The 12,277-nt window shown below is 53.1% G+C and overlaps 1 protein-coding gene across 2 annotated transcripts in view; it reads left to right on the top strand.

Annotated features, from left to right (window-relative positions):
- The window catches only part of XXYLT1 (xyloside xylosyltransferase 1), a 37,288-nt gene that overhangs the window by 18,498 nt on the left and 6,513 nt on the right, over nt 1-12,277 (top strand). For both annotated transcript variants that reach the window (XM_080410125.1, XM_080410124.1), the window contains exon 3: nt 3,399-3,531. In XM_080410125.1, the coding sequence (XP_080266251.1) occupies nt 3,399-3,531 (133 nt within the window). The remainder of the gene's footprint in view (nt 1-3,398; nt 3,532-12,277) is intronic.

The raw sequence follows: 12,277 nt of genomic DNA, 5'->3' as shown, positions 1-12,277 counted from the left end.
CTGCAAAGTGGCGCTTAATGTAATGTCACCCATGCTCATTTTTGTCTCGGTGTTACAGTTCATGCTTGCTTATAAAAAAAAAAAAAAGGTACTTTGTGCTCTCTGGGTCTAATTCATTAGTGTATCCTGGGGGGCTCTGCCAGCACAGCATGGGACCAACACACAGGGGGGCAAGCCAAACACAGGGAGCCTCTAATGAGCCAGCGTGTTTGTGTAAATAAACCATGAGTATCCATGCTGGGCTTGTTGTGGCGCTGGCATCGCTGCTCAGCACTGGAGCTACACTCGTGCTCTGCTCCCTGCTGTGGTCGAGGCTTTCGGGGGTGGCTGGCTGCTGCTGCTGCGTAGCACCCTCCAGGCTGCACAGGGACCCTCCGGAGCCTGCCGCCTGCTGCGGTGCTGGCGCAGGCAGAGCTGGCGTTGGAGCTTCCCCCACGCTCAGCTTTCATTCTCCGTTGTGATTGATTGCACTTAACGTTCATTGGTAATTTTAGAGAACAATCGGATGACGTGCCTCGTGGTTGATTTAATTGAAACCTGATGAGGCGTCAGAAGACTGCTGTGCACTGGGGTGAGTGGTGCTGGGATCCTCCCAAGAACCCCATCTCCTCTCCCCGTCCTCGGAAGAGCCTTGGAGGGCTCAGGCTCCCCCGTGTTTCCCTTGGGCTGAGCTTGTGCTGTAGATCTGAGGTCCCCTTGCCCTGGAGATCTGGGTCTCCTCACCCTGGAGCTTTGTGACCAGTCTGGATATTCCCATGTGCAGTAGTGTAAAGGGTTTGGGGTTTTGCACCACTGTGGTATGGACCACTGGGGAGGTTTGGGGTATTTGGAATACATCTTATTCCCTGTTACAGAAAACCTCCGCTCTGCCTATTCATCTGCTTGTGTGGCGCTAGCAATTTCTAAGGCAGTTAGGAGGGCTGAGGGAAATTGCTTTCAGGTCAAGACCTGCTTTACCCTGTAGTGAATTACTACGCCTAGGTTTTAAATCTTTGCAAACAGAGGATTATGGTGGTGGTAAATACTAGGTAGGCCTGGGGATTGCCGTACTGCCGGCTGAAGGGAGTGTGGCCTTTCCCTTTAGCAGATAGAGAGTGATGGATATTAAAAAAATAAATTGAGATACAGCCTGGGTTGTGGCTTAGATACTGTTTCTCCTTGATTTATATTTCTGCTTGGATGCTTTGCAGAGTAAGCAGTATATTTCTTGCTTAACCTCACAGGGCTGTTTCCCTCTTAAATGAGGACAGCATGGTAGATATGACCAATTGCCAAGAGCCCTGGATTAGCGCAGGATCTGCAAAAAATTCAGAGCTGCTGTATAGCCCAGCATCTGCTTGAAACACAAACACCAAGGAATGAACGCATTTGACATGGCAAAGCTGCATTCCTGTGCTGGAGGATAGCTGCCCATGCCTGGCTGCTCTCAGCATCTCTGGGTCTCTAGTCCCAACAGTGGCTTTGGGGGCTGCAAACAGAGCGATTGCCTCCTGCTCTCTCTCCCAGCAGACCAGGGGTAGCTGGGAGAGGAGGAGCTGGAAGCTGGGAGCTTCCCAGAGGGAGCAGTCATTGGGATTGCCAGGGAAATGCAGCCAGTATACAGGTACAGCCCCCTCCCATGGGGAGCAGGGAGGTGGGCAGCAGGCAGCTGGTGCATCTTCCAGCTCTGACCAGTGGTGCCTAGCTCTTCTTGAAGAGTCTGAGGTTGAAAGCTGCACAACCACCCAGCCCATCTTCTTCCCTGCCCTCATAACTTATATGTTCAAGTTTTTCTTGCTCTGTTTTAAACCGCTTCTTTCTTGACTCATCCACTGTGGAACCAGAGAGCAAATCCATCCTTTTCTTTTTACAGCAATCTTTCACATATTTGATACACATTACATTCCTGTCTGTACTGTGTACCCCACCTGTCGCAAGCATGGTGGGGTTGGGGGGGTGTGGAACCGCAGTGGTGCAGAGGCTGGAGTGCGGGTAGCACCTTGAAGTGCCAGCCTGCTGGAAGCCCGGCCTGTAGCCGTGGTGGATGCAGGCAGCAGAGGGTGAGGGCAGGCTGGGCTTGTCCTCCTGCTTGCAGGTTCTGGGCAGGATGAAGGGTGAAGGCCTGGTTTGCTCACTGCTGTGAAAGCGGCGACGCACGTATCTAGCCTGCGGGAAGCTGTAATGGCACCTGTGAATGATGAGTGGGGCCGAAACAGGTTGACACAGTCTTTATAATCCAATTAGTGCCAAGTGCTAAGCAACCTGGCCTGTTTGCTCTTGGCTTTTGTGACATATAAATAGCGGCAGCATTACGTAACCCATGGGGGGTGTCTCCGCTCCTCTCACAGTCCCCAAGTATGGCTGAGCTTGGCTGGCCAGAAGGTGACCGTGGCTTTGCCCGGCGCTGGGGTAACCCATCTGATGGTCTGATCTCTCGTAGTGTTTGTGTTTGCTGCATTCCACTTGGCCTGCTGCAATCTGTACAACATCTCCAGATCCACCTGGCACCAGCAGTCTTGACAAGGCACTTCTCCTGCATCCTCTCCCAAGCAACATCTCCATCAGTCGGTCTCGTGTGCTGCAGAGGAGACTATGACAAATGCAGGCAGGGCCCTGACACTGTTAACAAGCTCAGGCCTGGCCTTGGTAACGGTGTCCTCCAGCCTCTCCTTGCTCTCAGCTTTCCCACTGCAAGTGGAAGATGCTTCCATGTCTGCATGACCCTCCTTGGCTCTGACAGAGTACCACTGGCCATAATAAAAGTTTTCTAGGCTGCCGCAGGCCACCAGCAGTTCTGTGCAGGCAGGGGGCTGTACTCTCTGCCCTCGAGGGACCCCCTGTCAGGCTGCTGGCAGCTAATGCGTTTGTGCAGGTGTTACTGAGGGTGTCGTGTGTCTGACTGAATTATTGATGTTGTCCATGATGGGAATTGTTCTGAAACTTTGAGACAGGGATGGATGCACTGGGGGCTGGAGCTGGGAGACACTCGTGAAGCTGGTAGCTTTTCCCAGAAGTAGGTGGCAGAAGGTGAGCATGGGGCTTTGTGTGGCTGCTCCTGCAGAAACACTTCCAGGAAGGGAGAGGCTGGGTTGAAGTTACCTCTTGCGTTTTCAGTCGTATGAAAAACCAGTCTTCTGGAAGAAAGGAGCGAGTGGATAGAAGCAGGAGGTCACCAAAAATGGTTTCTGAAGTAAATCTACCACTGCCTAAAAAGCGCAGTGGTAAATGCTGTTGAGGTGTTTGAAGGTTGGTAGCTTTGTAGAGGTTGCAGCTGGATTGTGTTTGCCCTGAATGGCTGAGTCTTGCCCACAAGGCTATTGCACTAAATCCTCATTGAATGTAATTCATTAAGTAGCCACTGGTAATCACCGGTTACAGTTTTGTCTTATGTAACTGACTTCTCTTCTTTGTGCTTTCAGAAGTAACCCAGATCATCCAGGTAGACTTGGACCTGAAGTACAAGACCAACATCCGAGACCTGTTTGATGAGTTTGACAACTTCCCAGAGGGAGCAGTCATTGGGATTGCCAGGGAAATGCAGCCAGTATACAGGTACAGCCCCCTCACCACGGGGAGCAGGGGGGTGGGCAGCAGGCAGCTGGTGCGTCTTCTCTTCAACTCAGGTTGGTCTTTGGAAGAATATCTAGTGGGAAGCAGTCCCTCTGCTTTAGTCTGTGCAGAGGGACTTGAACTTGTAGGTTGGTATGAATAAAGTGTACGGTGTTGCTGGTTTCCTTGTTCTCAAGCATCATCATAAGGCTTCCAGAGCCAAGTTCCTGGTCATTGGTGCCAAAATCCATACCTAGATTATAGCACATCTGCTAGAGGTGTGTTTGTCCAGCCGTGCCTGCTGAGATGCTGTGATTGCTTTCAGTTCGTATGTCAGGACTCAGAGGTTTTGGCTGTGAATACTGCAGAGAGTAGGGGTTGAGGCTGGGCAGCAGTGAGATTCTGGGTCCCTGGAGTGTCAGTGCACCTTCTGCTGAAGAAATATTCCCCCAGAGAAGACTGAGTGGGCAACTCTGCTGGTGTCCTGGGCTTGCAAGCATGAGGATTGCTCCATGGTCGCTTGCTCTTCAGACCCTTGGTCCAACAGCCAGTGGCGACTGTAGTGGCAGCTAGCAGTGGGAGCTGTGCACTGAGGGGTGGCCCAGCTCTTCCCACTCACAGGCCACTGGTGGGCTTCAGGGACACAGATATTTCCAGTCTGGTGCTTAAAAATACTGGTTTACTTCAGCCTGCATTATTCCAAGGATAAACCTCAGATTTTGTTTTAATCCAGGGTGAATCAGATCATCAACTCAGGATGCCTTAATGGCTTCTCAGCTGAGCAGAATTTAAGCATCTGAGGGCTTGGCTAGATTTGCTAATCCTAATGGAAATGTTCTCGGAGAAAGATAAAAAAGTTTAAGAGCTCTGTATGTCTTTTCCTTCCCTACTGGCAGCCTTAGTAGTGAGATCAGTAACTGAACCTCCTAAGGCATGTCCTGCAGCACTCTTGGGCAAAGGCTGAGCTGCCTTTGTGGTGGAGCAGCCATTCCTGCTGCATGTGCACCTGGGTGAGGTGAGGGTGGAGACAGAGAGAAGTTCACCAGTGGAGGATTGATGGTCATTAATCTCCACTGATTCTTTCCTAGAAGCCCAAGCTAGCTGAGAGCATGGTCACGGGAGCATTTCTGGTTGCCCAAAATGTGGAAGTCACCACTGTTCCCAGGCTGGAAAAAAACATCTCTGTGCCCATGGCAGAAGTGTCACCTCTCCTCCTGGCTTGTGCTCTCGGCAGGGTGAGCTGGGACCAGAGGAACATGAATGCTGAGGCCTCGTCTCCATAGGGTGGCACTGTGCTCAGAGCATGGAGGGCTACTGTATCCGCTTTGGGTGTCCTGGCAGGATTTTGGTGCCCAGAATGGTAAATCCAGCCCCAGTTAATCATATCCAATTGTTAGAGCTTAAAGCAGGATGGAGGGAGCAGCGACAGCCAAGTGTGGCCGCAGGGCTGTGCCAGACTGTCAGCCTCAGTCAGTGCTGCCTAGCGGGGCAGATCCCGTGTGTTGGGGGTACGGCCTGTAACAGGATAAATTAAGCGTTCGTTTGCCTGCAGTTAGTCCATGGTGGAATCGCCCCGTGTTTCTGTCTCTGCAGGGATCGGGTTTGCATGATTTCCACGCATAGCTGGGGAGCGGGGATGGCATTCCGCTGCCTGGATGTTGTTCTAGGATGAGGAGGGGACTGAGTTAAGCTTTGGGGTGCTCCGCTGGAAGGAGAGGTGTCCGGCACAGCAGGGGACAAGGCATGGGACCGCGGGGCTGAGTACTGGATACCTGACCCAAGCCAAAGCCGTGCTCTCCCCTCTCCTGCCACCCGCGGCGGGGACAAACAAGCCAAGCACTAACAGCCCTCACAGGCTGCATTTTTGGGCTGAACTTTCTGTTGTTGCAGTTTTAACATTCTGGGTCACTTTGGACTATGTTGTGCTTTTCTTCTTGTGCTGTTTTGATCTTCATGTGAAAACAAGTTCCTGATCTTTCTCGTCGCCAGATCACCCGCTGCACGGTGAGCTGTGCCAACGCCAGCCCGCCCTCCCGCCGAGCCCTCCGCCCCACAGGGCTCGCACCTCACTGCTAAAAGGGTTTCCAGACGAAAACATGAGCTGACAAAGCGTGAGTGTCTTTGTAAAAATAAATAACTCTTTGCTATTTTTATACTTTTAGCAAGATAAAACACATTGTAGGTGTGAAATAAGAGGTGCTAGCTCCAGCCGTGTGATTTGCCACGTGTGCAGGCTTGAAGCATCAGCTGAGAAACTGATTGTGGAGGAGGGTTACGGGGCGATGGTGAGGTCTCTCCATTGCCACTTACGTTTTCCTCCCCACTTCACGCAGCTCTCTGTGGCATCAGCTTTGCCCCAGCATGCGGCAAAACATCAGAGGGTTGGGGCAAGGCAGCAGAACTTTCCAGAGCTTGCTTACAGGACTGTGGACTGGCACCCTCAGGGCAGGGTAAGCCAGTGGCTGGGAAAGGTCTAGGTGCCATCTTCCCCTCTCTGTAGCAATGGAGAAGGTGGATGGAGATCAGTCCGCTTGGCTGTGTTGAATCCTGCTTATCTACCTGGCCTGTCAGATGGGTGCAGACCAGCATACTTTGTAGATGATGCACCTTTTTCTAGGAGGCGGTGCTGTTCCCAACAGCTGCCTGTTGGCTGTCCAGCTGTAGGCTGCACTTTCCAGGCACGGGCTGGGACTGCACAAGGCTCAGGCTGCTGCACTGAGCAGTGCTGGGCACAGGCGCCTGCGGGAAATGGAGGAGTAAGAGAACAGCAAATAGGAAACGTCTTGGAGCCTGCTTGCACATCCTGAAGGTAGAGGGAAACCTCCAGACAGCAAAACAGGATGGCACAGGAGCGTTTCCACTTGTTTGACTCATGCTAAAACAATGCCCGGCTGCTGTTTGTCTTGGACAAACATTTCTCCAAGCAACAGGATCTCCTGGCCCTCCTGCAAGGCAAATGCTGAGGTTTAACTGTTGCACAGCCTGGGGCTGGCCTGCCTGTTGGGCTTGCTCAGGGTGGGTTGGAGCGGCCCGTGGGGAGCAGCAGCTCCTGCTGAAGCTGTATGTGGATTGCCCTGCAGAGCCGCCTCCCTGTGGTGCCCTGCAGGTCGGTGTCTGGCAGGGGGTCCTGGGTGTGGAGGGGGAGGTTGCAGGAGCCCAAGTCAGGTGCAGGAGTCAGTCTGAGGCTGTTGGCATCGGGTTTGCTTCTCTGGAGCTGCAGGGGGGGAGCAGCATTCTGTCTGTGAGTCAGGTGTGTTGTCCTGTCTGCAGCTTTTGGATGCGACGTGTGATGTGAGGTATGGTCGGCACCGCTGTGGCTGGGCTCTCAGACAGAGCTTCGTCCCACAGAAGGCTGCCCCTACTGCCAGGGGACACTGGAACTGTGCACTAGGCTCGTAGGGGCTTGTGGGCTGTCCATGGCAGTACTGGATGCCTCCTGCCAGGTTGACACTGGCACACTGGCCTACAGGCAGAGCCTCTTCCCAGCACTGACATATGCCTGCTCATGTGTCTGCCTGCAGAGGATCCATGCCGCAGCCAAGACCAGGAGCTCCCGCTTCAGCGAGAGTGATTTTGATGGAGAGATTAAAATCTGCACCTGAAGTTTAACTGGTCTAAAAGGCTTTCCATGCAAGGAAGAGTTTCTGCAGAGTCATAATCTTAATTAAAAATCCTGTTGTCCCCTGCAGCATTTCAGCTGCTCAGGCGTGCTGGCAGTGTCCTGCTCACCAGGCTACAGAAGATGAGCGATTTGTGTTGCACTGGGCCTTCCATGTCAGATCCTGGCCAAACTGAGAAGTCCAGGCCCTTCTGTGCTCTTTGCCCTGCTAGGAAACATGCAGGCAAGCATTGCAGATGCAGCCGGCGAGCCAGTTACCAGGCGAGCAGGCAGGTCACTGTCCTCGGGGTGTGTGCGGGGTGCGTGCCTGGCCCCGGGGGCGGCTTAGCTGTGGCCCTGGCTGTGGTGGGGCTGAGCGATGGCCAGGTGAAGCACGGCTTGCTGCGGGTCAGCCTCCTGACAGGCACAAGCAGCAGCGGCTGCACCTGGGGTGCAGCGGAGGTCTGCACTGGGGCATGGTGAGGGTGTCCTCATGCAGATGCTGCTGCAGCCTAGACCTCCCCGGGGGCCTCCTTGCCAGCCTGGCTGAGCTCAGCGCCTCAGGTGCCCAGGGGAAAAGCCTCCCCATTTCAAAGCAGCCCTATGGCTGAGATGAATAGAGTGCGAAAATACTGTGGGACTCCCAAAAATGTCCTGAAAACTCCGAAGACAGAAGGCAGAGCTTAAACCCTATTCTTACAGAGTTTCCTGGTTATAGATCCGTCCGGTCACACTAGTGGCATGTGAGAGGAAGCAGAGCAGCAGTACTGATTGCATAGCTGCTCTCAGCAGCCTCAGGCTGACCCCAAACCAGCATGCTGCACCATGCTCCCAGCTCCCGTCCCCATGGCCATCCCGGCCTCTTCACTTCCTATGTGGTGCTGGTGCTGTTTACTGGCACTGCCGCGTGGCGGTGGGCTCTGAGTGCCCACCAGTGCTGGCACTGCCTGGGGCCTTCCATGCCGCCCTCATGTTGCTCCCCTTGGAGGTCACGCTGGAGATGAATGATCTGCTGGCAACAGGGAGGAACTAACCCACAGGTCCTCAGACGGGTGCTTTTACCTCTTTGCTCCAGATGGGAGCAAGGTACCAGCTGTGGTGGTGGGCCTCAGGAGAGGTCCCAAAAGCTCCTCAGGTCCGAGGATGCACATAGCTGGGGCTGGAAGGGTGGCTGCTGCCTCCCTTCCTGCTTCTGGGTAAGATCTTCGCTGCTGTCCCCTATGACAAGAAGCTTAATAAAAGCTATTGGGAATCCACAGTGCTGGAAATGATAAAAGTTTGTCCTGCAGGAAAGGATATCTACATCAAAGAGACTGCTACAGACTACAAAGGACCGACACTTGGGTCCTTGTATGGCTGCAGGGCCATTTGCCTTTGCTTCTGCCTAAAACCTAGGGAGATCTTGAACAGGGCATTATTTTGTGGAAAGGAAAAGCATCATTTCTGCTTGTGATCATGTGGGAGCTGCTGTAGGTGTGCTGTGTGCTCTGTCACATTAGTTTTGTTTGTTTGAGAGCTGGTAGAATAACCCTGAGAAGGCCAGTAACGAGGGGAAGCAAGCCTGTGCAGCCTCTGGACCTGGAGGCGCAGCACTTGCGGTTCTTGATGTTCACTGGGATCTTGATGTTCACTGGGAGCTCAGTGGCAGCAGTGCTAAGTTAGTTTCTCAGATGCTTGGAAGAGGAGCTGAGTTATCCTGGGCTGTGAGCAGGCTAATGCTGAATCCACAGCCAGGCAGGGCTGAGACAGTACGTCCTGTACCTTCTCTTGGGATCTAAAAAAGCCCTAAAGAACTGCTGACAGCTGCAAGCAAGGAGGAGCAGCTGGATTCCCTGGATGTCGGCTGATTGCTGGTGGTTGTCAGATATAGCAGTGCAGGTGGGCTGTCGCCTGGGATGGAGCTTTCCAGAGTTGGAGATAACCATCTCCAGCAGGCAGGTCCTCCTGCCTGAGTTCAGCTGGTTTTGAGGGCTGCTCATGCAGGCAGGTTCCCTGATCTGGGGACTTAGCAATTTTCCAAGTGTTTTTGCCCTGGGGGAGCCGGGAGCTGCCTGCAATGACGGGCTCTATGTTTCCCAAGCCCCTCAGTTGGCGAAGGCAGGAACATTTGCCATGCCTGTGCCCTGCCAGGCATGGTGATGCCAATGCTGCCTGCCCACAGTCCTGCAAGCCAGACCCTGCACACTTTGAATTTTAAACCGTTTCAAGGCTTTGACTTGATCTGTAGCAAGTGCTGCTGCTTGGTGCATGAGGGGGACTGTTGTAGGAATTCTTTCGCAATGGATGCCAAGAAGCAGCCAAAATTACAGAATAAGCAGAACCTGCAAGGAACTGGCAGCAGAATTGATTTCAGGAATTCGGCATTACTTTCTGATTAAAAAAAAAAAAAAAATTACCCAAGAAAGTAAGTGATTTTTTTGTTTACATCTGTGCACATCATTAATATGTAGGACCCATTGCACTTATTCTTATTACCAAGCAAACTTGAAATGTCATTTAGAAACAATGAATAAACTGGACAAGATCTGACAACCACAATTGTGCATTGATTAGCACAAATACTATCAATAATATTAATACTATTAACTGTCCCTTTTGAGGTATCGGGCGTTACAAACATGATTTTTTCCAACAACCAAGACACTTGTGTGTGTTTGGGTAGGCTCTCCAAGCATGGGTTCAAGCTTTCCCTCCAAGGACTTTGCTGTCATGCAGAGAGTACACGTGGGTGGTGGGCCTCATTTCCAAAAGCTGCCTGAGAAGTTTGCTGTGACTTTGCTACAGGAGTTTTTTTGTTGACCATAGCACATAAGTTCAGGGTGCATCAGGTGAACATGTATGAGTTACCATACCTGCACTTGTCTTCAACTCTGCTGTTTCTCAGTTTCAGCTCCTGAACATTTTTGGTTTCGGTGTCCAGAGGCAGGTGTCACACCAGTGGCATCTTGGGGTTGCTGGGGTACCTGGCTGCAAGGGTAGATCCCGCACGCTAAACATCATGAGCAGTTGGTTAGGTCCAGCTGGGTATTTGCACAACTGCTGTCATCTTCACTGGTTGTTTTTGACATGAGAGCATGAACTGAAGAAAGAGCAGGTCCATGCTGGGCATTGATCCTTTTTGGAGGTCACAGCTTGTTTTGAGGCTGCTAAGAAAAATGCTCTTCATGGGCAGTGGCAAGGCTCAAGCTGGCCCGTGCAGCACAGGTATTCGTGACTCTTTGCACCCCGGTGAAGGTTTTGCAGCAGAGTGGGGGGGAAGTCTGGGCTGTAGACACTACCAGAGGTGTCAAACCAGTCCAGCTTGGCTCTTGAATCTGCTCTGGAAAGTGGCTGCTTGGGCTGAGCATCTGGAGGTGGGCCAGGAGGAGCAGATGGGGCCGCTCGGCCGAGGGCTTCCTCACCAGCACTTGGTGGAGAAAGAGCTTCCAAGAGCTGAAGCCCTTTGATGGACAAACAAACAAACAGAAGGAAATTGAGAGGTTTTGCTGCATAGTTGGGGTGCTTCATGGAGTGATGTGTGCTGGGGCCGCATGAGGAAGCTCGCGGCAATCCTCTGGAGGGGTTCCCACGATGCCCTCCTGCTCGCTGAAGCTCAGTGGCAGTTCCCTCCGTGCCCAGACTCCCCTGTGGCAGCACAGTGTCCCATGGCTGGGACTCCCACGTGGGGGTGGAGGGAGACAGACCTTTCTATTTCTCCTCCCCTGAGCAGCAGGTGAGCATCTGTGAAGGGAGGGCATCTCCCCTGTTCCTGAGAGCCCTGTCAGTGGGCGAGGGCGGCCTGGGGCGGGCTGGCTGCGCCTCCAAGGCAGGCAGGAGAGCACGGCTGGAGCAGAGTCCATTCACAGTTGTTAACAGAAATCTGCCATTTTGGCAGTAATTGGGCCCGTGGTGTTTCAGAGTTCCCCTGTGAACAGGCTGTCCCCCATCCTTCCCTGGCGCTGAGCGAACGACTGATCTAACACACACAGCCCGTCGCTCTGCACCGCCGCTAGCGCCACGGGCATTTGATCTATAGAAGGAAGGAAGCTGCCACGACCCAGACAGGGATTTATGGTCCCACCTCTATTCGGAGGGTAATCTTAGCACTGGCATGGGGTGCAAAAATTTTAGTTGGTGAGGTGGGCACACCTTGAAAATCTGTGTCCCAAGGAAAGGTTTCACTTGTGAGCTGTGTTCACAAGTTGCTACTAATCATCTATTTAAGCGTGCCCGGCAGTCCACGCAGAAGTGTAATCATCAGGAACGATTTTGCTGCTCCAGATGCAGGCCTTTTTAGTTTGGCATGCAGACTGTGCTGTAGTAGAGATCAGTGCTTTAGAGACATAATTTGTGCATACGTGAGAAGTTTATTAAGGAATCGCTGGTGTCTTAATTGAAGAGCTCAGTCCATCAGTTCATCAGCATTTTCCACAGGAGGGCTGGAGGTCCTACCTGAGCTGGACCCTTGCCCTGAACCCGTGGGAGGAGGGTAGGGTGGTCCCGGTGTGCACACCGATGCATCCTGCCCTTTGTCGCAGGCTGGGAGCCGGGCTTGCTTTGCCCCAGGGTGATGTTTACCCCTCCAGAGCAGGGGGTACTGCCCTGTTGGGGATGCCATTGCTCATCGCTGGGTGCAGTGTGCTCCCAAGAAGCGCAGAGCTGGGATTTCCTGGGTTACACAAGCTGCTCAGCCTCAGCTAAGGCGCTCTGGACCAGGCTGGTACTGAACCTGCCGCCCCGGCTCCTTAAGGGGTTTAGCATTTGCACATGGGAAATAAGCATTTAGCAACAAGAGCCACTTTGTTGGAAAGCCTCTGTCTGTGGCAGGGCTGAGCTTACCCACCCCAATCCAGCAGTGCCGGGTGGGAAGGGGGAGCCTGGGTCGGATACTGTGCGGGGTGCAGCCCCAGGGCAGCAGAAACATGGAAGGGCCCATCTCCGCTGCAGCGGTGCCTTTGGGGTGGGGGGAGCCGGAGGAAGGGAAGACATCCTTTTCCTGAGGGGTTAATCTCAGTCAGAGTGGTGGTAAGGGGCAGGCAGCTGCCTGCCACAGTGAGATTTAGTTAAGGGAAAGGAGAAGGGTGCAGGGAGGTTTCTTGGCTGTGCTCTTAGTTCTGGCTGTGGATTAGCGGGGAAAGCCACTGTCATCGCCATGCCATCACTCTTCTTTCC

The sequence above is a fragment of the Falco punctatus genome (assembly GCF_963210335.1).
Source record: "Falco punctatus genome assembly, chromosome: 13".
NCBI classification, from domain to species: domain Eukaryota; kingdom Metazoa; phylum Chordata; class Aves; order Falconiformes; family Falconidae; genus Falco; species Falco punctatus.
Note: the sequence above shows the minus strand (reverse complement) of the source record. Positions and strands in the feature narration are given on the sequence as shown.